This window comes from Danio aesculapii, chromosome 18 (genome assembly GCF_903798145.1).
Source record: "Danio aesculapii chromosome 18, fDanAes4.1, whole genome shotgun sequence".
Taxonomy (NCBI): Eukaryota; Metazoa; Chordata; class Actinopteri; order Cypriniformes; family Danionidae; genus Danio; species Danio aesculapii.
In genome coordinates, this window is record NC_079452.1 from 4,263,344 (window position 1) to 4,289,656 (window position 26,313).

The 26,313-nt window shown below is 35.8% G+C and overlaps 1 protein-coding gene across 7 annotated transcripts in view; it reads right to left on the bottom strand.

The window, feature by feature from the left end:
• ryr1b (ryanodine receptor 1b (skeletal)) overlaps positions 1-26,313 on the bottom strand; it is a 188,007-nt gene that overhangs the window by 46,615 nt on the left and 115,079 nt on the right. For 4 of the 7 annotated variants that reach the window (XM_056478874.1, XM_056478872.1, XM_056478871.1 and 1 more), the window contains exons 55-72: positions 26,132-26,275; positions 23,999-24,076; positions 23,817-23,892; positions 23,571-23,694; positions 21,246-21,361; positions 21,089-21,156; positions 20,851-20,972; positions 18,861-18,910; positions 13,352-13,412; positions 12,603-12,729; positions 12,398-12,506; positions 10,409-10,490; positions 10,103-10,233; positions 8,091-8,411; positions 7,462-7,702; positions 7,278-7,365; positions 5,179-5,271; positions 3,135-3,149 (exon numbers count right to left, since the gene is read on the bottom strand). In XM_056478874.1, coding sequence (XP_056334849.1) covers positions 3,135-3,149; positions 5,179-5,271; positions 7,278-7,365; positions 7,462-7,702; positions 8,091-8,411; positions 10,103-10,233; positions 10,409-10,490; positions 12,398-12,506; positions 12,603-12,729; positions 13,352-13,412; positions 18,861-18,910; positions 20,851-20,972; positions 21,089-21,156; positions 21,246-21,361; positions 23,571-23,694; positions 23,817-23,892; positions 23,999-24,076; positions 26,132-26,275 — 2,046 coding nt within the window. The remainder of the gene's footprint in view (positions 1-3,134; positions 3,150-5,178; positions 5,272-7,277; positions 7,366-7,461; positions 7,703-8,090; positions 8,412-10,102; positions 10,234-10,408; positions 10,491-12,397; positions 12,507-12,602; positions 12,730-13,351; positions 13,413-18,860; positions 18,911-20,850; positions 20,973-21,088; positions 21,157-21,245; positions 21,362-23,570; positions 23,695-23,816; positions 23,893-23,998; positions 24,077-26,131; positions 26,276-26,313) is intronic. The other 3 variants (XM_056478876.1, XM_056478873.1, XM_056478870.1) reach the window with 1 other exon arrangement.

The window sequence follows — 26,313 nt, forward strand, 5'->3', positions numbered from 1 at the left end:
ATTCAAATCTTGTAAAGCAATTGTTTTTGTTTGTACGGACACAAAACAAACTATGCCTTATTTAAAGCAAGCACAGGTGACAAAATGCTCTCTCTGCATTATGTACTGTTGCGTAGCCTTTTTTCATATTAAATAGGCACATGTTAAAGGGATTATTATAAATATAAATATAAAATATGTATAGCAGCCTACATTTAAAACTTAGCATTGGCTATTTCTGTTTGTGACTATCTGTGTCAGTGTGATCTGTAAGCAAGTGACAAGTGTTTGTGGTCTCAAATTCATTTCCTGGAGGGCCGCAGCTCTGCACAGTTTAGCTCCAATGACCTCCAACTCAACCCTGCTTAATAGTCTCTAGTACTCTTGAACATCTTGATGAGTTGGATCAGCTGTTTGATCAGGGCTGGAGCAAAACTGTGCAGAGCTGCGGCCATCTAGGAATCGAGTTTGAGACCTATGTTCTAGAACATGGACAATCAGGTTAAGAAAACCTACTAATGTATTGTTTTATTTATTTAGTACCAAATTGGTGTCATGATTACCAGCGATCTCTAACCACCAGAGGTCGCTGGTAAGCACTCACTTTCACATGGACTACATCTTATGAACTACATATTCAGTCATGCCACACACACACACCTGCTCCACGTCTCCACTGATTAGACTCCCACAGCTGATGCAGCTTCTGGACTGATTACATACACTACTTTTACAGCACACACACTCACTTCCTGGCCGAGTCTTGTTTACCTGTATAGTGACAATTCAACGCGTTTTCCTTAGTCTTGTTTCTCCGTGTTTTGACCCTTGCCAAGTTTGTCTGTTTGTCCATGTTCACTGCCTGCCTTCCGACCTCTCGCCTGTTATAGTGACTACGATTCTGGATTTGCCTTTATTCATCTGTTTGCACCTGTGTTGACCCTTGCTTGCCTGACTACTGAAAAAAACTGCACTTGGATCCTAACATTGTCTCTGTCATTTACGTGTTACAATTGGTACCGAAGTACTGGATCTTGTAACAACACTACTACCATGTTTCCCTATTTACTTTAATAACTCATAACCCTTAAAATAAGCTACATTTTAGATAGCCAGGAGAAGAAAACGAAAGCAGTGAGAAACTACCTCATTAAATGACAGAAAAGATAAGTAAAAATGAAAAGAATTTAGGCAGAGAGGAACCCATGATGAGGAGATAACAGATTAGAGTTTTACAGTAATGGCCGTCTTAAAGCACAGAGGAGGAGGTGTTATTCTGCAAGGTAAATAATACCAGATTAACTGACATCTAACAGAGACAAGGTTTTTAATGAAGTGAGCGAGTGAGTTGGGTTTGGGTAACGTCAATTAATAACATGTCAAAAGAATGGACACAAAAGTCACATTAATCAAATAAAAAGAGCATCCACTTAAGTGGATATTAAACAGGGAGGGAAATATTAGATGAGAGATGTAATGAGAACTGTTCTGTGACAGGACAAGCCATATTCCCTCCCTACACTGTAAAAATATCTGTTAATTAACAGGTTCCATATTTGTGGTTTACATGGTGTTTTCTGTTTATTTACCGTTGTGAGTTGCATTATGGGAGTTTTATCTCTGCTCTGTCGACTTTCAATGTTAAAAATTCAACACTAGCGATTAGGATTAGTAGGCCTACACGGAATCTGTGCAAGCAGAATTCCGCAGATTTCCGAAGACTTTTAGTCTATCATGAGTCTATTTATTTACTTGTGTAAATGTGTGTAAATTTATATTTATTTAGTTTTTAAATTAATTTCAGTAATATTATCGACTAATATGAAAATGTTCATTTGATTTACATTTAGTCATTTAGCAGACGCTTTCATCCAAAGCGACTTACAATACAGGTTGTAGAGTAATATTTTCTGTCTTTTACTAGATTTATTATATAAGAGACTTGCTTTGTTTACCAAATAAAGTGGATCTACTTGGATTTGCATTGTAAACATTAAGTAATAGCTATTACATTTTATTGTTTATATTAAGGTTTTAGTTATGATACTGCAGATTTTTATGATACCGCAGATTTTTAACAAAATTCTGCGCAGAAATAGCAATAAATGTCCGCAGATTTTGTTTGGCCCTTAGTAATGTGACTTTTATTGGCATTTTAGTTTGAGACAAGATATTTTTTAAGACAGGGGTCACCAAACTTGTTCCTGGAGGGCCGGTGTCCTGCAGATTTTAGCTCCAACCCTAATCAAACACACCTGAACAAGCTAATCAAGGTCTTACTAGGTATTCTTGAAACAATCAAGCAGGTGTGTTGAGGCAAGTTGGAGCTAAACCCTGCAGGGACACCGGCCCTCCAGGGCCGAGATTGGTGACCCCTGTTTTAAGACATAGTATACAGGGAATTAAATCTGTAAAATAACAGAAACAGTACTGGAAGTTTGTTACCAGGTTTTTTATCATAATTTATAACACAAACACATCACTTCAAACTATTCAAAATGTCGACAAAAGTCACTTTTCAAACTTTTCAACATCAAACACTTTCGGAGGAAAGATCAATTTACCATAATGAATCTCAAAAGCATAAATAAGTGAAAAAAACAAACATGAATGACCAAATATGGATGACTGTTTACAAATATTTTCACAGTGTACATTATCAATGTGGCTATTGCTTTTTTTCTGAAATATGTGAAGATTAAGTGATGGGTAATGGTTTGATATTTTTGCTCTAGTGAGGGAGCATTACCACCAGAGCTTGTGGATGAAAACCTTAACATCAAACTGGAAAACAGCAGAAAAGGAACCAGACAAGTCTGCAAGAACTTGCAGCAATCAAAATCCATCAGAGGCACATCAATCAAAATCACAGTCAGGATGATGGAACTCAGTCCAGCGGGAGTTCAAGATTCAGCTGAAAAGAGTGCCATGATTCTGAGACTAAAGTCTAGGGCTGAGGGCTTTCATCAAACAAGGCACCAACAGACCTCACACACACTGGCAGTGAATGAGGGTCTGGACTTTTGTGTACAGCATGTGGTGTGTGTATGTTTGAGTGTTTGCCAGTGTGTGTGGGAGTTTGATGAAAAACCCTACATTGTGCGCCATGCGATCGGCACAGCTCTTTTTTTTATCGTGCAAAAACACGGTCTGACCTCTCCATCTCCGGCCTACAGGCCCCGAATCCACACCAAGACAGGACACAGGGAGAGACAACACAGTTAAAACTTACACCCTCACAGACAGGACAAAAAAAAAACATCAACAGCCCTATAAACCCCCTGTGAGAGCAGAAACAGTGTCTGTCCTCAACAGGACATGAGGTCAGCAGCTGTCTGAAGAAATGGAGTTTTAACAAACCTAACATGTTTTTTTTCTATTATTAAAGAACAGTTTATAGAAATCAGTCAATAACAATACATACACCCTTTTCACATTTCTAGGTCGTCATAGTTGGGTAAACGTAGGCTGCATTTGCACTGCATGGTGACTTAATTCTTATTATTTTCTCCCATGTGGCACAGATCAGGTACACATGGATTCCGATTTGCTCAGATTCAGGCCTCGTTCATATATGGAAATTTATCCTATATGAATCGGATACGTGCCCTTGTGTCTGTGGTGAAAGCAGGTGGATTGGATTTTCAACTGTCAATGCGAGTCACATGTCAATAAAACGGTGGCAAATGACGTAAACTCTAATGCTTTCATTTCAATGTTCTGCATGAACCCAAACCTTAAATCTCATATACGAGGACAAAAAAGTTTTTATATTCCCAGCAGCCAAAGGACGTCAACATGCGGTCAGATTGACGTTGCATTTTGTTTGGAAATGAAAGTCAGGTTGACGTTAGAACCCGACGTCAGCCTGGCGTCAATGTCCAACGTCCAACCTAAAATCAACCAAATATCAACATCTAATGATGTTATAGTTTGATGTTGTGTGGGCGTTACCACTATGACGTCTATGAGACATTCGATTTTGGTTGCCATAGCAGACGAATAATGTCACTATTTGACGTCAACACTTGTTGGTTTAAGATGTTGGCTTGACATTGGATTTTGGTCACTTTAAAACACAACCTAAGATCAACCAAATATCAGCATTACTTGACATCGTTATTGGACGTAAAAATAACATTGTCCTTAGATGCTGACTAGACATTGAATTTTGGTCACCTGATGTCACAACCTAAATCTAACCTAATATTAAAGTCTTATGATGTCGTGTGCCTGCTGGGTAGCTACTAGTTAATGCATTTAAAGATGCTTAAGCATCAAGCACATCTTGGTGCATAAATCTCACTTCATGGACATGACATTAAAATGTCTACCGGTTTAAAAAAGGCTATATATTAAACGAAGATTACTTTTTTGTCATAACTATAACTATAACAAATCAACTTATCAAAAAAATGCTTGGCAGCAGTGTTGAGAAAAAGAAATAACACAGTGCTTAAAAATGCTATATATATATATATATATATATATATATATATATATATATATATATATATATATATATATATATATATATATATATATGAAAAAATAAACTGAATACATACAGGAATAGAGAAAACTATTTAAACTAAAGCCCCAGTAAGCACTCGCTCTTTTATTTCCAGGTCATTGCATCAGATACAAGTCACTATATATAAGATAATGTAAGCGCGTCATCAAAAAAACATGGATACCGTCACAAAATCAGAATTGACCATCAAGATTTGCAGTGTAAATGCAGCCTTAGAAAGCAGTGTATGGGAGAGTATTACAAATATTTTTGCATTCTAATTTGCTCAAATAAAAAAAATAAACGCCTTGATAGTGTTTTCATGACTTTCAAAAAAGGAACTAAATGTGAGTCTGATAACGGCAGCCAAAACAATATCAAATTTACTGTTGCTGCATTAGAAACACCTCACAAAAGCGTTAACTACTTTTCTGTAATTTGATGCAAGGTTGATATATAATACAAAGTATAGTTTCATAAATATAGATGTGTTTGTTTAAAAATCTAACTATTTTAATAATATTAATAATATAATTAAAAACTTCAGCGAATTTAAGATGCTGATAACTGTTAAAACGCATTATCACAATCTTGTGAAAAGGGTATATGAATATGGTAAATAAAACAATACAACTTCTACATGTTCATCCAAAAGGTCAGTTTGAGCAGTAAGTGGACAGACTCACCTTGCTCATCTTGCTTTTGCTGTCAGCGGTGAGGAAAGACATGTTGTTGATCTCATTCATCACCACAAAGTTCTGCTCCTCTCGCTTGAAATTCTATAGAGATTGTGATAAAATTATTTTTTTAGAGAAAACTGGGTTCATTTCAAAAGAAAATGTGGAAAAAACAGGGGAGAAGAAACGAGAATAAAAGTAAAGGAGGCAAGAACAATGACGAGTATATCTCTGAAAGCCACAACTAAAGGTTCAACTGATTTAAAATGATACAGTAATGCATGTCAGGGAGCAACTCCAACAATGAGTAATTAAATGCATATAAATTGATTTTACAAAATGGATGAGAAATACTAAATATAATTCTTTTGATTTATTCAACCTAGAATCATTATTGATACGTACCCCTATAGACCATTTTGAGGGATGCAAACAATAACAACGGTACTAACGTATTTTCTGTTTTAAATTTTTAATTTACATAGCTACTGAGAGTCAAAAAAGTCCACTTAATGAAAAATAATGTTCTCGCAGCAGTTTTAACATCAAGATATGATTGAATTGCCTCTTGTTACAGATATGAAGTAGTTTGATAACAAGCAGGAAATGTTCATGGGCCAATGACATTAACGGTCTATGTATATTTCTGGAGATCGCAAAGTTTTTGTTTATGCTTTTTCAGATCTCAAATTTCTCTTGCGAGTGCCATTCGTGCCTGCTGTTCCTGCATAAATCCACCAGAGGCCGCTGCCGACTGACTGACTGACTGACTGACTGACCAATCGATCCCCCACCTAAATCCAACTGATTGACCCAATCATCCCCTTTTCTAAACTCAACCAATAGTGTTTTCAAAAGCAATCCAGAAAAAGAAAAGCCCACACGGCCACCTGATTTTTACCACATTTTCATATCTTACCATGTTCTCACCCTGTTAAATACTTGTTCATTTTATTTTTTGTTTTTATTTTACTGTTCTTTGCCAGACTCGAACCCCGTCATCGTGGTCAACTCTTGTCTCAAGTATGACGACGTACATGATGAGCTACTAGTAACAGTGGAAAAGCTGTCCACACAGAGGTCAGTGGTCACACCGTCCCGTAGTGTTCGCTTTAAAGAAGAAATGCAGCCATTCGTAGCTCTGGCTGCATAATTTGCGATCTCCAGAAATGTTTACAGGTGTACGTTTTCACAATGAGCCTGTGTTGGATTTATTGATCTGGCACTTTTTAGCCAATAGGTGGTGCTGTTTATAAATTATTCTGGTGTTTTTGGTGATCACCTGAGCCCTTTACTCTTTACTCTAACTCTTTATTCTGAGCATTAACAGTTTCTTTGTATAAGTAGCACTTACATGTACTGTCCTTTTTACATTTACATTTAGTCATTTAGCAGATGCTTTTATCCAAAGCGACTTACAAATGAGGACAAGGAAGCAATTTACACAACTATAAGAGCAACAGTGAATAAGTGCTGTAGATAAGGTTCAGGTGTGTAAAGTCTAAGAAGCAAAGCATTAGTAATGTAATTTTTTTTTTTTTGAGAGAGAGAGTACAGTTAGTGGTATAGACAGAGAGGCAGTTACAGATTAGGAAGGAAAGTGGAGAATAAACAGTTGAGTTTTTAGTCGTTTCTTGAAGACAGCAAGTGACTCTGCTGTTCTGATGTAGTTAGGGAGTTCATTCCACCAACTGGGCAGATTGAATGTGAGAGTTCGGGAAAGTGATTTCTTCCCTCTTAGGGATGGAACCACGAGGCGACGTTCATTCACAGAACGCAAGTTTCTGGAGGGCACATATATCTGCAGAAGTGAGAGCAGATAAGAAGGAGCAAAGCCAGAGGTCGTTTTGTAAGCAAACATCAGAGCTTGGAATTTGATGCTAGCAGCAACTGGCAGCCAGTGCAGCAGTGATTTTTATGTTGAATCGCTGAACGCCTCCTAATTTGAAAGTCACTTTGGACAAAAGCATCTGCTAATTGACTAAATGTAAATGTAAAGACAAGAAAAAGCAAGACAAGAGAAAAAGAAATGAGATGAGACAGTATTATAGGAGACTAGATGAAAGGAGATAAACACTAGAGAAACATAAAGGGTAAAATGGATTTACATGAGATTTGGACCAGAAGATGAAGACTTCTCCAACCATCCTAAACAGGTCCTCAGCATCAGGGTCAGGACATGTCAGCCATCTTGCCCTTTAAACAACAAAAAGAACCAAATTAGACAAGACTTCTCCAGAGCAATATTCTTATTGAAATTGATCATAAAAGAATCCTGCAAATGGGTGATACCTGTTGTTGTCCACATATCGGATGAGTAGTGGGTAAAGAGCATACAGATCTCTGCAGAGCACAGCAAACTCATCTCGAATGGTTCCCCCCTCGCTGTCCACCTCTGTCTTCCCCTCCATACGCAACTGCTCCTCCTCAGCCACCACCTTTCCACTGCGTTTCTTTAGCTTCTCCATGGTGGGGATGAAGTGAGACTTGAGCATCTCTGGCTTTGCTCTGCTCACGATTGGCTGAGCAAACACTTTTGAGAAACATCAGGAAGAACGAAGAGTAACTTATCAGCTTTAAGTTGAGCTATCAATTTATTTGCACCATCAAACCAGGAGACTGATTTATACAATTTACATAGAAACCTTCCTAAATACAGTACTTTAATTTAAAGAATACTTTATTAAGACTATGCATGTTTTACCCAGTTTTGGAATATCGTTTTGGACTGATCTCATAGTGTAACTCTTGTGTGTTCTTTGGTAATGCGTAAATTTATCTGCATGGTTATTGCCATATTGGTAACCGTCTTTTTCTTAACTCAATATTTTGTACCTCTTATATCTCAGACCACAATAAAACTGCAACACCTCTAGTCCATTATTAATGTATTACAGATTCCATGTTTAGCTGTCCCTCACCTGCCAATCTCTTCATCCAGGATGCTTCATCAATACCCAGGTTGTTGACGACAATCTTCATGATGCTTCCCAGCAGTTGATTGAGTTGTTCGGAGGTGACGTCGGTGCACAGACAGCCTTCCTGCTCTGGGAAGTTCTCCAGTCCCCTTTCCCACCAGCGAGGGAGATAGTTGCAGAGCATGGGTAGGGTGATCTCAATCACATGGGGCATCTCTGTGTAACGGGCCCCAGATTCTGCCAGATGCCCGATGTCTTTCATCAACACGTCCAGCTCAGGGATGTCCAGACACAGCTCCTGCACTTGACTGGGGAGACCCAGGACTAGAACATGGATAAAAAGAAAGTTAACACAAGGAAAACTGAGGCTGTCATTTGATTGAACTTTTTAAAAACAGCAATGCAATCATAGAACCCTGAATTTTCTTAAATATGTGTATATTTCAAACTAAAATCGCCATTTTATTAAAATGAGTATTTCTACCTTGAATGGTCATAATGGTCAAATTGACCATCTGTTATACTTTATCCTGTGCCTTTCAATATGCTTGCACATGTTGCCTACTTTGTTAATCAAAACCTAATTTTCTGAAAGAAAAAAAACATCACTTTACTTCAGACATGTTTCAAATTTTCAAAAACAATATTTAAACTGCAGTGAAAAAAAAAACATTGCTTTCCTATTTGCCGGACAAATTGAGGTATGCATCTTTGGGGCACTGTAGTAAGTTGTACATAATTATAGGCTTTATTACAAAAAAGACTGTATTTTTAGGATAATGTCTTTATAAAATATGAAGAAAAACATCAAATTCTTAAAAGTGCAGTAGAATTGACAGTAGTGGTTGAGCTAGGTATTGCAGTTAAAATTTAAAGCATTGGTGAGTTTTTTTTTTAACTCTGCCTGTCCTTCTTTGACTACACAAATGTAGGTTGTCAGATTGACGACACCAACAGGAACGATCGTGTCTGATGTACAAACCTTACAATGCAAGCTACTAAGCTAATGTTTAAGACTAAAATATTTATATTATTAACTAATTAAAAACCACCTCATGTGGATTTCAATAACCCTAAATCTTCTTCTCATTTCATAGTCTGCTACTGTTTGTGGGAGTTTACATTTTCAGCAGCAATCACATATATTGAAAAAGCCATCAAGATTAAAATGAAATACGCTGTGTTTTCCAACAAGGCAACCCATTGTGCCAAAATATAACTGGTAAAATGGCAACGGGAGGGTTATAGAGACCAAAACAAAAACATTTTCATATATAATATGAACTAACAGACTAATAACTAACAAGGATAACTGACTTCAGCATTGTTTTTCAGATACACAAGCAGGCTTGGAGAGTAACAGAATACATGTAACAGTGTTACGCAATCAGGATACAAAAATACATTAAAAAAATATTTATTATATTGTAGCTACTTGTCTGTATAGCCTTTACAAAAATAGATTTTAAAAACCATTACCAAATTATGAAAATGAGACACAATTGCTTAGTTTTAATAGGGTTTACTCTTTGATATACATATTTTAGGTTTGGTTGTTTGAAATGTTCATTTCAAGTAGTTTTATACCTGACCATAAAGGCTTTTGCAAAGGAATCCAAAAGTAATTAGATTACATACTTTTACATGTTGGTGCTTGGATTAAGTTACTGAATACTGTTTTGATGAAGTCATTTGTAACTGTATCCAAATACTTGTTTAAAGGAACCCTCCCAAGCCTGTGACAAGAATGTTAACTTTTCATGTTTCTTAACTATCTGCAACTATATCATGGTATTGCTATGCTTTAGAACAGTCGAAAACTTACCAACAGCATGTTTAATTCTAGAATCTCAACAGAAGCTTCAAATGTAAGTATGACATTACATATATGAATATATGAAGTGTCAGAATGTGGCTGTTCTCATAGTTACTAAATTCTGATAGTTCCAGTGTTAAGAAAGTGTTAGCTCATTGCATTGACTGTTAATGCAATATGTTTTGAGTGAGTTACTGACTTGTTCTCTCTCGTGGGGTTTTGGTAGTGTACACAGAGTATGCGTTGAACTCATTGAGGTTTGGCTCCAGGAAGGCAACAGGCATGGCAGCAGCAAGATGAGCCAGACACTCTCCTAGAGCTGGTCTTTGGCTGTGTGATATCACATAACATCATTCATTAATATGTGTGTGTATTATATATATATATATATATATATATATATATATATATATATATATATATATATATATATATATATATATATATATATATATAAATATAATTGTGTAAAAATGGAACAAATGCACAAAAGTCGTTTCCTTACTTCTCTGCATGAGGGGTCTTTACGGTGCCCAGGGAGTAGATACTGCACATGATCCGGTAACAGGAAATCTGCAAGTCATCCACTAAGTTATGGAAAGATGCATAGATGCAAAATGAGGGACAGTGAGTGATGACAATTTTGTTTAGCACAATTTTAAACAACTTTCATTGACAAATGTGCTTTTTAACAAGTAAACAGAAAGGGATACAGACAACAACAAATAAGTTAAGGAACAGTCACACTTCCTCACAGCCGAATGCCTTTAAAATAAAATAAAAAATCACTGTCATCTTCTTGACAGCGGTAAGGCGTTCCTTAGCCTTACACAACACATCCTGATTGGAGAACTAAGGAGATTAACGAGAACTTTATCAGTTTCATTGTAGTCATGACACACCAACATATCTTATTAACTTGGCTGAGACTTGGGCCAGGGTATGGTCCATGTTTAGCCTTTTTATTTTAGTCATAATTGGTATTTTACTATCAGCACTCTTAATATTCCGTATTAGTGATGCTTATATAGGCTGTTTTATTATTGTTATATAACTTAATAAAAAAATACCATAAAAAACTAAATTACATACCATTTTCATTGTTATTTTACTAAATTACATGTTTACAGTTATGATGCTTTTTATTTTATTGTTATTTACTCATTTTTAGTTAAATTATATTACTAACAGGGTGTTTTGTTATTTTACTTTTTACTGTTTCAGTAAGGCAATTTGTCATGTTAATGAATCATTAAACTAAATTAAAGTAAATCGATAATTATTTAGTTTTATTTATTTTACTGCTATTTTTCTAAAGTTTGAATGTGGTTATTGTTATTTTACTCTTTTTTTAAGCATGTCAGTCTTTTGACATTGATCAATTAAGTGAAGTTTATTTATAAACTAATTTCGAGAGAATCACATGCTTAGACCACCGCTGGTCCCGCATCAGCTCACGATGGGTTCACCAATCAGATAATTTCGAAATCACTATAAATAATAATAATAATAATAATAATAATAATAATAATAATAATAATAATAATAATAATAATAATAATAATAAAAAATATCTCAGTATCTTCGTCTTGAAGAATCCCACCCCCTACCCACCCCTACTTCCCCTCCTTTCCAGATGGCCGAAATGGCGTCCCAGTGATTAGCACTGTTGCCTCACAGCAAGAATGTCTCTGGTTAAAGTCCCTACTAAACCAGATGACATTTCTGTGTGGAGTTTGCTTGTTCTCCCTGTGCTCATGTGGGTTTTCCCCAGGTTCTGCGGTTTCCTCCCACAGCCCAAAAACTCGCAACCTAAGTAAATTGAACATACCAAATTGATACCATAGCCAAGCTTTTAGCCTGGGTACATTTCTCCTTAGCCATCCTATATCTGTCATTAGCCAGAAATAAGTCGGGGGAGTTCATCGAGATCTACCTGAGCTCAAACTCCTCTCTCGCCCAGCAAATTGGAGGGAGCCCAAGGCTCAAGGATCTCATTAGCTCCGGACTCTCTCCCAGGACAGCATGCCAAACAAGCTTTATTATCAATCATCAGCTAAGTGTGAACTCTTGAAATAGCTTTTGCAAATATTAAAATAAATGTTCTTATTTTTTCACAGTTTTAGCAAAACAGATTTTTTATTTTTACTATACTGAAGCACATTGAACTGAAATAGATTCACAGAGAATTGTTGATTTCAATGATTACTCCATTTAAACAATTGAGCAGTTCAGATGCCAAAACCTCGAAGTGTCATCTGAAATTGCCTTCTAAATTGAGCAGGTTCTTGTGTGTAGGTTCTGTAAATTCACTTTTATGGCAAAGAATAGGTTTCTTTTATTGAGTTAAAAGTAAAATAACTGAACATAAATATAGGAGACTGAGAAAATGCTCATCTTATAAGAAAATTTCATATAGCACTTAAAGGTTTTTGCATCTGAACTCTTCATCTACAAATGTATACTTTGTTGAAAGCTTAGGAAAATAACTCACACATGACATCATCTCCAAACTGCTGCCCGGCGATGTGGTCGAACAGGGAGGTGAGCACTGGCAGAAGAGCAGTGGTGGTGTAGCTTATGTTCTGAGATACACCTTTCACCTTTTACACATACACAACAGGGAGAAATCTTTAGTAAACAGCCCATTTGAAACCCTCAGAAAACAGCACTATACTGTATTTCTCTATATTTCTGACCTGGTTTTTGGTAGACACTTTCCCTAATTTGAGGTTCTCAACCATCTTCTCAATATCATCGGCAGCACTTTCAAAGAACGAGCGTAGTCCAGCCTTCACAATCTCAGGCCCAGATTTCATCACAGTCCTGCGAAACAAGAGACAACAATATGAGGATTAAAACCATTACATTTGAAGCAAAATCTGTGTTGAGATGTTACAACGTAAACAGAAAAATGCAGCTAAACAGAAAGCACGTCATTATTAAAGATTGCTTTTAAACTTTGAGTATTAAATATCAGCTTTTATCATCAAAAAGAGGTTGTAGGCATTCTCAAGTAGGAATGAAATGTGTATTAAATGTGACATGAGCCCTTAAACTGCCCTTAAAATGTAAAACACTAGGATTTCAGTCTAGGGTTAGTTGTGTTATCATATCTTTGAATGTGATTTAATGTAATAATGTTGAATGCAACTGTGTTGTGTGTTGATTATTATGTGATAAATGTTACATTGAATGTAATTTTGTGAAAAGATGCAATAAAATAGTTATTATGCATGTAAACATTAGTAAATACACTGTAAAAAATACTGGGTTCCACACAATCGATTTGTGTTGGGACAACATGAAGGAATCAAGTTAGCTTTGTCATTTTTACATTTAAATGGATTGAAGAATTGTGTTGTTTCAGCTCATTTTAAATAAGTACTTTGAACAAACAGCAAAACCGCATTTTTTTTTCTGAGTGTACAGTGATCAGCAAACATACCTGGCATCCAGTGAACGGGAAAGAATATGAAGACAGTTGACCACGGCTGAGGCATCAGTGCCTGCACACACACACACACACATACACATTCATTCTTATTATTTGAACTAAAATTAGCCTCAAATGTGGACTGACGCTACTATGCTACAATATATAACACTGATGTAGCATGAAGTGGTAAAATTAAAGCCAAAGCAGATCATCTTCTGAAGCCATGTTTACACTTACTACATTTACATGCACATCAATAATGGAGTTTTAGCAATATTGCTACTGTAGTAAACTTCATGTCATGTTACTTTGATCAAAACATTGCGATTAAGTTCATAATAATAGTTAAACACTATCACAGGTGTGTTGCAATTTTTAGATCTGTGTAAAGTCAATGTTTAATGTGTGTTCTGAGTTTGTCACACCACAGAAAAATGTGTTATTAATCATCCAGACCATCTACTATTTATCATTATTAATATATATTGCATGGTTTGGTGACTGAGTGTGGAGAGAATGAGGGGGAACGGAATTGGGAAAGGTCAATGTCTGTGTTTCCGTCCAATGATGTGAATTAGATTTTTGCGCAAAAATGTAATATCACATAAAACGTTTGTGTAAAGCATAATTTCCATCCAATAAGCAATGATAGAAAGTGACAATATACACATGTTCTGTTACTGTACTTAAGTGGAATTTTCTGGTATCAGTACTTTACTATCTATTTTCTGACAACTTTTTACTTTTACTCCTTACATTCATTAATTTTCTTTTCCGCTTATTCCCTTTATTAATTCGTTTTTGACACAGTGGAACGAACCACCACCTTATCCAGTAAACGTTTTATGCAGCGGATGCCCTTTCAGCTGCAAACCATCACTGGAAAACACCCATACACTCTCATTCACACACATATACTACAGAAAATTTAGCTTATTCAATTCACCTATCGCGCATGTCTTTGGACTTGTGGGGAACACCAGAACACCCGGAGGAAACCCACGCCAACATGGGGAGACTCCAGCCATGCAAACTCCACACAGAAATACCAACTGACCCAGCTGACGCTCGAACCAATGGCCTTTACACATTTTTGGGGTGAATCTCCTTAACCACCACCAGTGTGCAGCTTACACCTCACGGCAGCCATATTGCACAAGACCACACACCAGCCAATTGGTGGAGAGGAGACAGTGTGAGAAGCCAACTATGATATGGGGATGATTAGGAGGCCATGATTTGTCCAGAGGGTAAATTTTGCCAGGATGCCGGGGCTAAACCCCTACTCTTTTTCGAAGGACATCCTGGGATTTTTTTTAATGACAACAGAAAGTTGGGACCTCGGTTTAACATCTCATCTGAAAGACGGCACTCACTGAGCAGTATAGAGTCTCCATCAATATACTGGGGAGTTAGGACCCACACAGACCGAAGGTTGTGCGCTCCATGCTGGTCTCACTAGCACCAATTTCAGCAGCAACCTGGCTTTCCCATGTTATCTCCCATCCAGTTACTGACTGGGCACAGCCCTGCTTAGCTTCAATGGGTGACCATGTGAGAGTTGCAGTGAGAGTTAGCTGCCAGCAAAGATGCTACCGTGAAACTAACACAGGTAGTATAGTGGATCCTTTTTACTTAAATATATGTTTGACTTCTTTACTTTTATTTAAGCACAAAAGTGTAGTCAGTACATCAATTTTTACCAGAGTCCTTTTCAACATGAGTATCTGTACTTCTACTTGAGTAGAGGATGTGTGTACTTTTGCCATCTCTGCCAATGAGTCAAAGAGAAAAAAAATCACTTCCTGATAAAAAAACTGACGCATAATATAAAAATATATATATAAAAATAGAGTTTGCTGTGGTAGGAGAAGCCTCTGTGGGCCTGTTGTTCTATATAATAAATTACTTGCACCTACGAAGACAAGTGCAATGGATGCACAGTGTCGTTTGAAGGTGCAAAATGCTCTTTGGGAGTGCAGATGCTCAAGACAGTTCTGAGAGGTTTGTCCATTAATACCTTCCCATCGTGCCCATTTTTAATATTACATGATCTGTCACATGTCTTTTTTGATGCTGGAATTTATTCAGTAGATGTGTTTACATCACAGTTTGCTAACACTTTATTTTGATGGTCCATTTGAGTATTAGTAGACTGCCTGCTTAATATCTGTTGATACTGCTACTAAACAGAAATAAGAAACTTACCAAGTACATGTCAATACTTGTACTTATAATCTAATGAGAATTAGTTGCAATGTAACTTAAATTTAACAAACGGACCATCAAAATAAAGTGTGACCCACAGCTTATCCTAGACAGTTGCAAAATTCACATAAAAATAGGTGAATGGAAACATGGCTAATGAGCTGGGACTCAAACTTAAGACACCAGAATACGGCTATATGTCAGTACACTGCCCACAAAGCTATCAGCGCTGACACCACATGGACAAATGACCACCACATGGGGAAAAAAACAAGTGGTATTCTCTACTCCAAAATATTGGAAGCATGTCCACAGGTAGTGCTGAAACCATGCCCACTCACAGAAAAGCTACTTCCTATCTTAAAGGATCGCTTTGTTTCATTGTTTGGTTTCATCGTTTGGTTTCATCTTGGTTTAAAAAATCCTGACTATGAATATGATGATAAACTGCACGTGACTTCAACATTTGTTCTGCAGGGTGTGTGAAATATTGTGGTAAAAAATAACAATACGTATTATAACTGAAATTGCATGTAAAACTAAAGCTAAGAGGTTTGTGTGTGTCATGTAAAAATCTTGCTGTGCATAATCTGAAATGATTGCATTATTGACGTGCATGTAAATATAGTCATTGCCAGTTCAAATCTAAATATTTGTGTATCCAGTTAAAATCTGATGCAAGTTATTGACTGTACACAGTGTGTTTTACAATCGTTCGGATCCAGTTTGTGTGTCCCATTTTGAGTGTTCAGGATTATTGGTTTCTATGGCAACAACCAATCCCAGGAGACACACAACATCATAAGACGTTAATATTAGGTTAGATTTAGGTCATGACGTCAGGTGACCAAAATTCAATGTCTAGCCAGCATCTAAGGACAACGTTATTTTGATGTCCAATAATGACGTCAAATTACGTTGATATTTGGTTGATTTTAGGTTGTGTTGGAAAGTGGCCAAAATCCAACCTCTGATAAATGTCAAAGTGGTAACATTCACACACAACTTCAAGGTGTAACATGATTAGACATTGATATTTGGTTGATTTTAGATTGATTTTAGGTTGGACACTGACAACAGCCTGACTTTGGGTTCTGATGTCAACCTGTTTTTCATTTCCACACAAAATCCAACATTCCCATGACATGGGGGTACGCTAGGGTACAACATTAATATGACCTCATGTTGATGTCCTGTGCCTGCAGGGATGGGTCTCAATCCTGGTCTTCCCAATCCCCTGCTCTGCTTATTTTGCATGTCTCTTGTGTTTAACACATCTGATTTAGATTACCAGCTTGTTAAAAGAGTGATGGGTTCAGATTCACAGAGATGTTTCCTACATAGTGTTTACTAATCTCTCCCATATTTAAAGTGGCAAACAGCTTTTTGCACCATTGTTTGCTGTGTCTTTAATTATTACAGAAATGTGAACTATAATTTTGTGACTGGCATAGAAGCCACATCTTGTTCACCCTATGAATTGAACACATTTCCAAACTGGAACTATGGCAGAATATCATGTGATGTACACTCCGTAGAGCACTTACATTTGAATGGAACAAATCTCAGTAGTGATAAGAGCAACATACAATATATGCAGAGCAGGGGGTCATGAGGACCAGGATTGAGAACCTGGGCTACATAAAAGAAACAACAGCAACATGGTTTGCAGAACAGATGTTGTACTGATGACATGTTTCCTTATCTTATAGGGCCCAGACTAGTAGTATATCGCACATTAAACTAAGCTTTTACACTCAATTTGCAATTTGAAAGAACTTGTTCTGCAAAGACACTGAGTATGTTTTCTACAAACAACATCTGCCATGTTTACGTTTTACATGACAAAAGCTATGGCAATAAGGTGCGATTCCCAAACACTGACGTATTTTACTGCCTAATTATAGTGGAACATGAAAAATAAACTTGACAACAGGGCTGCACAATAAATCAAAGTGAAATTCAAATGGTGATTTAGCAAATGATGCAATTGTCACGCACATCTTGTCAGGTAAGCATGACTCTGTGATCAATAGCAAACCTCCGATGGCCAGAAGGGGCTCTTGTGCAGAAAATGCAAATATGCAACAAAGAATAGTGCCAGAAAGTCAAACAGAGGATTTAACTTTTTTTATTGATTAAATGTGGCTAAAAATCTAACCTCTACAGAATCATCTCACAGAAGGACTTGTTACAGACACTCAACTGAAGTTGTGAAGTGAGTTTGGAATCCACCCATGTTAATAAATTGTGTATTTTCACATGTATTCAGATGTAGAAAAAACAGCTGTCAAAACCCAGTCTGCTGTCAAATTGCAGAATGATTATCTTGATTTCAGAATCGCAGCAACTAAATTTGTCTGCAATTTTTTTGCAGCTTGTCAGTGAACTAGGGCTCTGTATTGTAAACACAGCTCCAGTTGAAAGCAGGTAATGGAGATTTACAGATGAGTACAGAACAGGCTTTTAAGGACAAAATGGACATGAAAATCGCTTTCGTTGAATAGTGCAGCCCTAACTAAATATCGCCTTTCAACATCATTGCTCTTTCATTAGTGATATATTTTAAATTTATGTAAAATTATGTTCAAATAAAATTATGTTATATTAAATTTGTGTAAATTCTGCTAATTAAACCCTTCAATGTCAAAATAATGTCATTTATTTATTGTCATAAACTCTGAATCCCTGGACAACAGTATGTAGGTAAATAAGGAAACTACAACCAACAATGCGTTTGGAACCGACCCCAGATTTACAGAAATGTGATCTGTACAAGATTACAAACCACATAATCAATGTAATGTAGCTTCAAACAGATTTACACTTATATCATGTGATGTTTTTGCCACTTAAACTTAATACAGTCAGATTCCAACTGGATACATGTCAAAATTGGATTTGGAAAGACAGTCTAATGAAGCTAGAAATTTTCACATGGTAGTGATTCTTACTATACGATTACTGAGCCAACACTGCAAATGATGCACAAAAGCAAAGCAAATGTTTAGAGAAACCACTCAGAAAAAACAAGAAAGAAAGAAAGAAAGAAAGAAAGAAAGAAAGAAAGAAAGAAAGAAAGAAAGAAAGAAAGAAAGAAAGAAAGAAAGAAAGAAAGAAAGAAAGAAAGAAAGAAAGAAAGAAAGAAAGAAAGAAAAAAAGGAAGGCATAGATAAAACCAAAGAAAACTCAGAGCAAATAAATACAGCTATTAGAAATGGATGTACAAATGATGTGAAACGTTAAAGAAAAAAGGGAATGATGGTGGAAAAATGAAATGTGCAATCAGGCCATCATGCAGGATCCTTACCAAAGAGGGAAACCCTGTGTCTCACCAGACCAGCCAACTTACAGAAGATACTGAGATAGAAGATACACAAAAAGAAGAAACAAATAGGGGCGGAGGGTTGAGAAAGAGAAAATGGCATGAAAAAGAATAAAAGGTTGAGGTTAAGAAGATGGAAAAGTAGGAGTAAAATAAAGTGAACCGTTGAAGATAAATGTAAAATAAGGATGGGGGACCCATGGAAAAACACTCCAGGAGGAGGCAGAGAGAAAAACCACAGGCAGGGAGAAATGTAAGGGGCAAAGAGGATGTGACAATTCGCAATATCAAAACTATTGTAACTAACATCATTAAACATGTTCTGGGTAAGGTTGCACCAGCAGTTAATAAGTTCCTAAATTGCACTGTAAAGTTTACACTAGAGATTTACTAGCAACTTCATTCAGTTCAAATACCCACAGCATTGTTACATGTCTGTCTGGTGATCATCAGTCATGACCATTGGTAAGCATTTCAAATTAAAACTGCACAGTACATGAGACGTTTCCTACATGTAACAAATCCTGTTAACTTGTGGCTTGCAGCGTTATCCCAAAAACAGACATTTTGAATAGTCTATAACGGGTGCACAAACTCAGTCCTGGGGGGGCGGTGTCCTACATAGTTTAGTTCCAACCCCAATTAGACACACCTGAACCAGCTAATCAAGGGCTGTTTCTCAATATACGTTCTTCAGCTTATGTCCTTGTGTTCTCTTGTAACGTCATCATCAACCGCCAAAGTTCAGTTCCAAAACACAAGACCACAAGAACGGAGGACGCGTGAAAGTTCCGGGATATGTTTTTGATATCGAGGACGCATCATTGCGCGTCATTATATATATTTATTATTATAGTTTAGAGATATAACTTATTTACCTCAGGACTTTTCCTAAATGAGACGGTGTAAGTAAACATTACCCTGAAAATCATAATAAAGGCATAAACACATTATGGTGTTTATTTGCTGAAATTCCGATAAAATAAAATCTGTGTCATTTGTTTTCTGTAAAGTATACTTGTAAGTTTTTTGTGCATGTTATATATATTGAAAAGGGGAAATCAATAAATCGCTGTATGAATGCAGTAATATTTAAATAATTGTCCGTTAAAAATGCGTGAAGGACAGGTGACCATCAGGAAGAACACAGCATCTCATTTCTCACAGGACGCATTCTCTGTTCTCGCAGTCGCCTGAGTTTGTTCTTCCGAGGTGACCTAGGAAGACCAGTTTCCAGAAGAACACAAGTCCATCCTCTACGCTCTTGGAATTGAGAAACAGCCAAGCTCTTTCTAGGTATGCTTGACACTTCCAGGCAGGTGTATCGAAGGAAGTTGGAGCTAAACTATGCAGGACACCGGCTCTCCAGGAATGAGTTTGGACACCCCTGGTCTATAATCAGATCTTATGTTGAAGGAAACATAATAAAATTAAACATTTTCATGACCCCTAAAAAAATTAACCAAGTATTGACACTTGTACAAAAACAGCATTTTAAAAAGGTCAAGAAAAAGGTGAATGGTTCTGTTTTAAAATGAACACTTTTAATGATACATTTTTAGGACAAATTCAATTTGTTTCGCTGAAAACCTATTAGTGACACATTTATGACAATTATGTTTATGCCAGATTTATGACAGGTTATGCTGTCTTGTTTTTAAATGTAGCTAGCAGGCCATAAGTACTTTGTAAAGTAATCCAAAGTCACATAATATTACATTTAACTTCAGTGATCAAATAGAAGCCTGAGAAGTTAGTGAGCAGAAGTTGCTGAAATGCACTGAATTTCATTTAATCTTCTAGCTAGTTTACCTCATGTTACTTTACTATGAATACAAATTTACTAAAATATGATATTACTCAAAACCACACTATGTTTTAACTTGCAGAAAGCTGGTGCAACCGGCCTCTGAAAAAAAAACACATGTAATCAAATGAAAATGTTTAAAGCAAAAATGCTGATCTGCAGCATTACCTAGCAATCATCTCCTTCTCCTTGTTGGATGCGTGACCACCACTGCCCAGCACTTTAGCAGGAGTGGACAGGAAATACAGGCAGTGGTTCTTAAAGTACTGGTTTATCAGTGGAAGCAGAATCTACAGGAACAGAATATAAAGAGGAGCCAGTGAGAGACCGAAAAGCCTTTCAAATAATTCCCGCTGAGCTCAGTTTTATTCAAAATCAACTCATATGCTGGTCAAAGGTGTCTAACCTTAGCAAAGAATTTAATCTCCTGTTCGTGTGGCGATTTTTCAACTCTTCCACTGCTCACAACAGCCTCTGGAATAACAATCACACAGAAGAGCCATCAAATACTTCTTTTTCATCAAGAGTAAAAGTTTGGGGTTACAGTTTAGGTGAATGTATACCAAGATGAGCAATAAACTCCTGCGCGATCTCCATCCACTTCAACAGCTTCTGCAGGAACCCGTATGCAAAGCGCTTCTCAATGGATGAAATCTCCTGCTCCATGTCTTTCAGACCCCTGATAAAGATCAGTGAGGAGGAACAACATGATGTGAGTTTATAGTTTTAAGTTACCGTATTTTAAGGGGGTCTATTTTGTGCCCTTTTACAAGATATAAAAGAAATCTCTGATGTCCCTCTAGTATGTATGTGAAATTTCACATTAGCATCACATTTACATTTCACATTAGCCCTCAAATAACTTTTTGTAGCTCTTTGAAATTGCCACTTTTAGGGCCCTATCATACACCCAGCACAATAAGGCGCAAGACGTGTTTGCCGCAATGTGTTGCTATTTTCAGACCAGTGGAACCCTAATTTTCACATTTTGCACTACGTTGTTTAAATAGTAAATCCATTTGCGCCACTTTGTGGACTCATGGGTGTGCCAGTCAAGAAAATTGGTGTGTTAAAGCGCATTGTTGGCACGCTGCTATTTTGTGGAACTAAAATAGACCGAAAGCTGGTCTAAAGTCCAGTGCAGAGCGCATTAGTTGTGCACCTTAAACGCCTACACATTGCGTAATACACACAGGATGTGCAGCAATATGCAAATATCTTTACAAATAAAAAAGAATAAAGGATTAAAATATTACAAAAATTATTACTTTCTACATAAATATAAAAACCACTGCCACCATGCCTTCATCTCGGGGGGCTTTTTTCAGTTTATTCATGACAACTTGCTTTTGAATCATGTTATTATTATTAGCAGTATTATTAGTATTATTTATTATCTGCATATTTATATTTGTTTTATTAAAAACAAGCTCAGATTTACCCACCTGTCTGGTTTTGGACCAAATGAGGCATAGCATGTGTGTTTGGATATAACTCAGTTGTTTGGCCACATTTCGTTATTATTGTTCATTCATTTGTTTTCCAGAAATTAGAACTGAATTTAGAAATAATTTTGTAACAAATCTTTATGCTTAACAAACAAAATTGAATATGTAGGCTAATGGATGTCTTCCGTGGAGTGCGTACAACACCATTTCCTTACTCCACAAAAGAGAGAAGGAGAAAGTGAAAGTAAAGAGGCTGAATGGAGGAGGCTGATTCTTTATTCTCGCTGCAGATGGTATGTTTAACCGTTTTCTCCCTAGTGAAGCATTCAGTTCAGTTCACTTCATGTTCAGTTTCATTTTAAGAGTCAGTCAACTGACTCTTAAAGAGAATGGAACATGATACTCTGATTGGTTTATTCTCAAAACACACCCATAACTCATTAAAAGTATAAGCACAACGCTGTTAGACCATGCTCCGTGGCGCAGAGCGTATTTTTTCATCCTTAAAATAGCACAAATGGTTTTGGACATGCCATTAATGCTTTTACGCCATATGCTTTAGACTTTGCACTTAGATCGTTAAAATTGAGCCCATAATGTTTAATTCAAAACCTGCTGTTTTGTTGTTTGTCACTTTAAGTTCAAATTAGATCCTGCTCCCGGCCCTCTTTTCAGAAGAAGGTGGAGCTACAAATGCATAAACTGCTTTTTACTCAGGGATGTTTACTCTTTTTCCTTTAGATATTTTAAAAAGTAGGCCAATAGTTTCCCAAAACTAAAGTCAGACCTTTCTGTTTTTGCTTCGAATTTCAAAATGAAACAGTATAATGGTAATTAAAAACTTAATATTCTGCAAGTATGCTGAATCTTTGTTTGGATCATGATTAAAATGCAGCATCAAAGTATAGTCTTACTTTGTTTGAGATTTCTTTAAATTGTGAAACTTAATTGATTTGGGGTTTGTTTTAAAATGGCAATTTAGTATTATTATTTTATATTCACTCTCACTCACTTTGGTTTAGATTTATGATTTATTAAGGTTTACCATAGCGGAAAAAAATTACAATTACTTTGGCAAATGTTTTACCTTCCAGCTGCAACACAGCATTGAGAGTACACTAACCCACACAGACATACATTCTCTCATTCACACACACACATATACACTACGACCAAATTTGTTTATCCAATTCAACTATACCACATATCTTTGGACTGTGTGGGGAAAATGGACCCCCTTCACAAAGAAATGTTCATCAGTATTAAAAGAACACTGTGTGTCCTCAATCTCATTTTATTACAAAAAAAGTTTAGTAAAAAAAAGTGAGAAAATGGAATTGTGAAATCAAAATAGTGAAACAAATTAAAATCATGAGCTGATTGGATCATTAGATTCCAACTGGACTGTTTAATTGTTTTTTCACATCACCGGTGAATCACCTGGTTACAGCGTATCCATTCAGCTGAAGGAATTTGAGCAGGTCTTGGGCTTTTTCTCTGTCTCTTGCCTTCTCTTTGGCTGTCAGTGTATCATAGGGTACCAGCAGAGGATGAGTTCCACCACCTATGAACACAAAAACCCACAAAAACTAGTGGATAGTCCAAAACATAACATGGTTATCTTAAGAACATTACATTAGATATGAATTCTCGTCATTATTTCATTGGTTAACAAGCCAATCATACCCTTGGCTTGTAGCTCCATTTTCTTCTTGCGACCCCAGGTGTTGTGGTAGTTCTCTGCAAGCTGTTCTGCCATGGACTGAACAAAGACCAGTAAATCAGTCAGGTTTCTATTTTTATTTTTATTTTTTTGGTTGCCAAAGTTTTATACAGTCTTACACAGAAAAAAAACATAGATAATATACCTGTAGCTCTCTGGACAAGGCCATGCCAATAAGGTCCACTGGCTGAGGAGAGTATCCCTGACTGGGATCATAGGTGGCCTGCAGGAGATAGATATACTTGTGTGATATATTATGGAGAGTGTTACAACAACTACATGACACTTTGAGATTTAGTTTTTATACAGTTTATTAGGTCACACTTTACAATACGGTACACATAATTAATTTTAAGTAATGTATTTACTAATATGATCAAACAATAAAAATACACATCTTAAAGTATTTATGTTGACGTTAATTAGAAAATACAGTTGTTCATAGTTAGCTCATGTTAACTCAGGCACGTTAAATAATGTTAACAAGCAGAGTGCTTGAGTTTAATATTAAATCTTAAACTATGATTAATAAATGCTGTACAGGTATTGTTCTTTGTTTGTTTATGTTAGTGAATATATTAATTGACATTAACTCCGTGCCCAGTATTGTAAGGTGTTATAGTTTTATAGTTATAGTATAACAGTATTCTATTTTAGTTTTTATGTATTTAAAAACACTGAAACATTCTATAGTTGGGGGGCACTTTCAATGAATTTGTAAGTATTTTAAAAAATGACTTTTTGTTCCACATTTTTTTTTTTATGTCAAAACTCTCATTAAATTGTCAAAACTTTCATTAAATTCATCACCTAAATCTGAATGATTAAGCAAAAGCTTCATTGAAATAAAACATTTACGCAATATTTTTGTTAAGAAAACTTATTTTTTGTGATTATTGGAGTTTTACAAGAGATTACTTAACAGTCTTGGGCTGTTTAGGTATGACAACTGAAAACACACATCATTATTTATTGTATTTTATTTACTTTAGCCAAAAAAAATCACATTGTTGCGCAATAAAGAAACAATTACAATAAGAAGAGATATTTTTAATGACAATAAAAGACATAAACCCATTATAATAAACCCATTTATTCAATATTAGGAGAATAACAGCTTATTTCATATTATATTTTACCTATTTATTAATTCCTTCTGTGAAATAATGTGGCTTCATATTGCAGAAATAGAAAAATACTATAGTTGAATTATTAGCCCCCTTTGAATATTTTTTCTTTTTTAAATATTTCCAAATGATGTTTAACAGAGCAAGAAAATTTTCACAGTATGTCTGATAATATTTTTTATCCTGGAGAATATCTTATTTGTTTTATTTCAGCTAGAATAAAAGCGGTTTTAAAAAAACATTTAAGGTCAATATTATTAGCCTCTTTAAGCTATATTTTTTCCGATAATCTACAGAACAAACCATCGTTATAAAATAACTTGCCTAATTACACTAACCTGCCTTTCTAACCTAATTTTTACTAGTGTATTGAAAAATATCTAGTAAAATATTATTTACTGTCATCATGTCAAAGATAATATAAATCAATTTCTAGAAATGAGTTATTAGAACTATTATGTTTAGAAATGTATTGAAAAAATCTCTCCGTTAAACAGAAATTGGGAAAGAAATAAACAGGAGGGCTAATAATTCAGCAGGGGGGTTAATAATTCTTAGTTATATATAATATATATATATATATATATATATATATATATATATATATATATATATATATATATATATATATATATATATATATATATATATATATATATATATATATATATATATATATATATATATTGAACACCAATAGTATAGGTCTATATTTGAGTTAGTTATTGGTGTATATGCACATGTTTTATGTATGTGTTGATAAGGCGCCTCATAGATAAATGCTACGCTCATTAGAACTGAATTGTGAAGACTAAAGTTAAACAATTAATTTGTAACTAATCACATATAAAATAAAATACACATATATGTGTGCATAATAAGTATACATAGTACGCATATAAGTTACAAAAATACAAACTTTTATTTTGTACGTCATAAGTCACGATTAATCTTCAAACAGCACTAGTGAATATAAATGATCATTATGAGATGGATTGACAAATATAGATAAACCATACTGTATTTTGATGCAATTGCATAATGAGTCCCTTAACATTTCATCAGTTAAAACATTTCTATCTCAATTCTGAGTTCATTCCTAACATTAGGTTCATAAAAGATAACGTTTCCATCTTGTTCGTCTCTGTTACCTGTGCAGTCTGGGAAATCTTTCTGGTGGCCTTCACCTCAGTTTTCACCTCAGTCTCTCCATCTCTGGCTTTCTCCAAAGTCCATTCCCATGCCAGCATGGCCTTGATGGACTCCTTAATGGGCCAGCGATAGATTTCCTTATCCTACAGAGAGAAAGTGAAATGGAGGTTGATCTTCACAA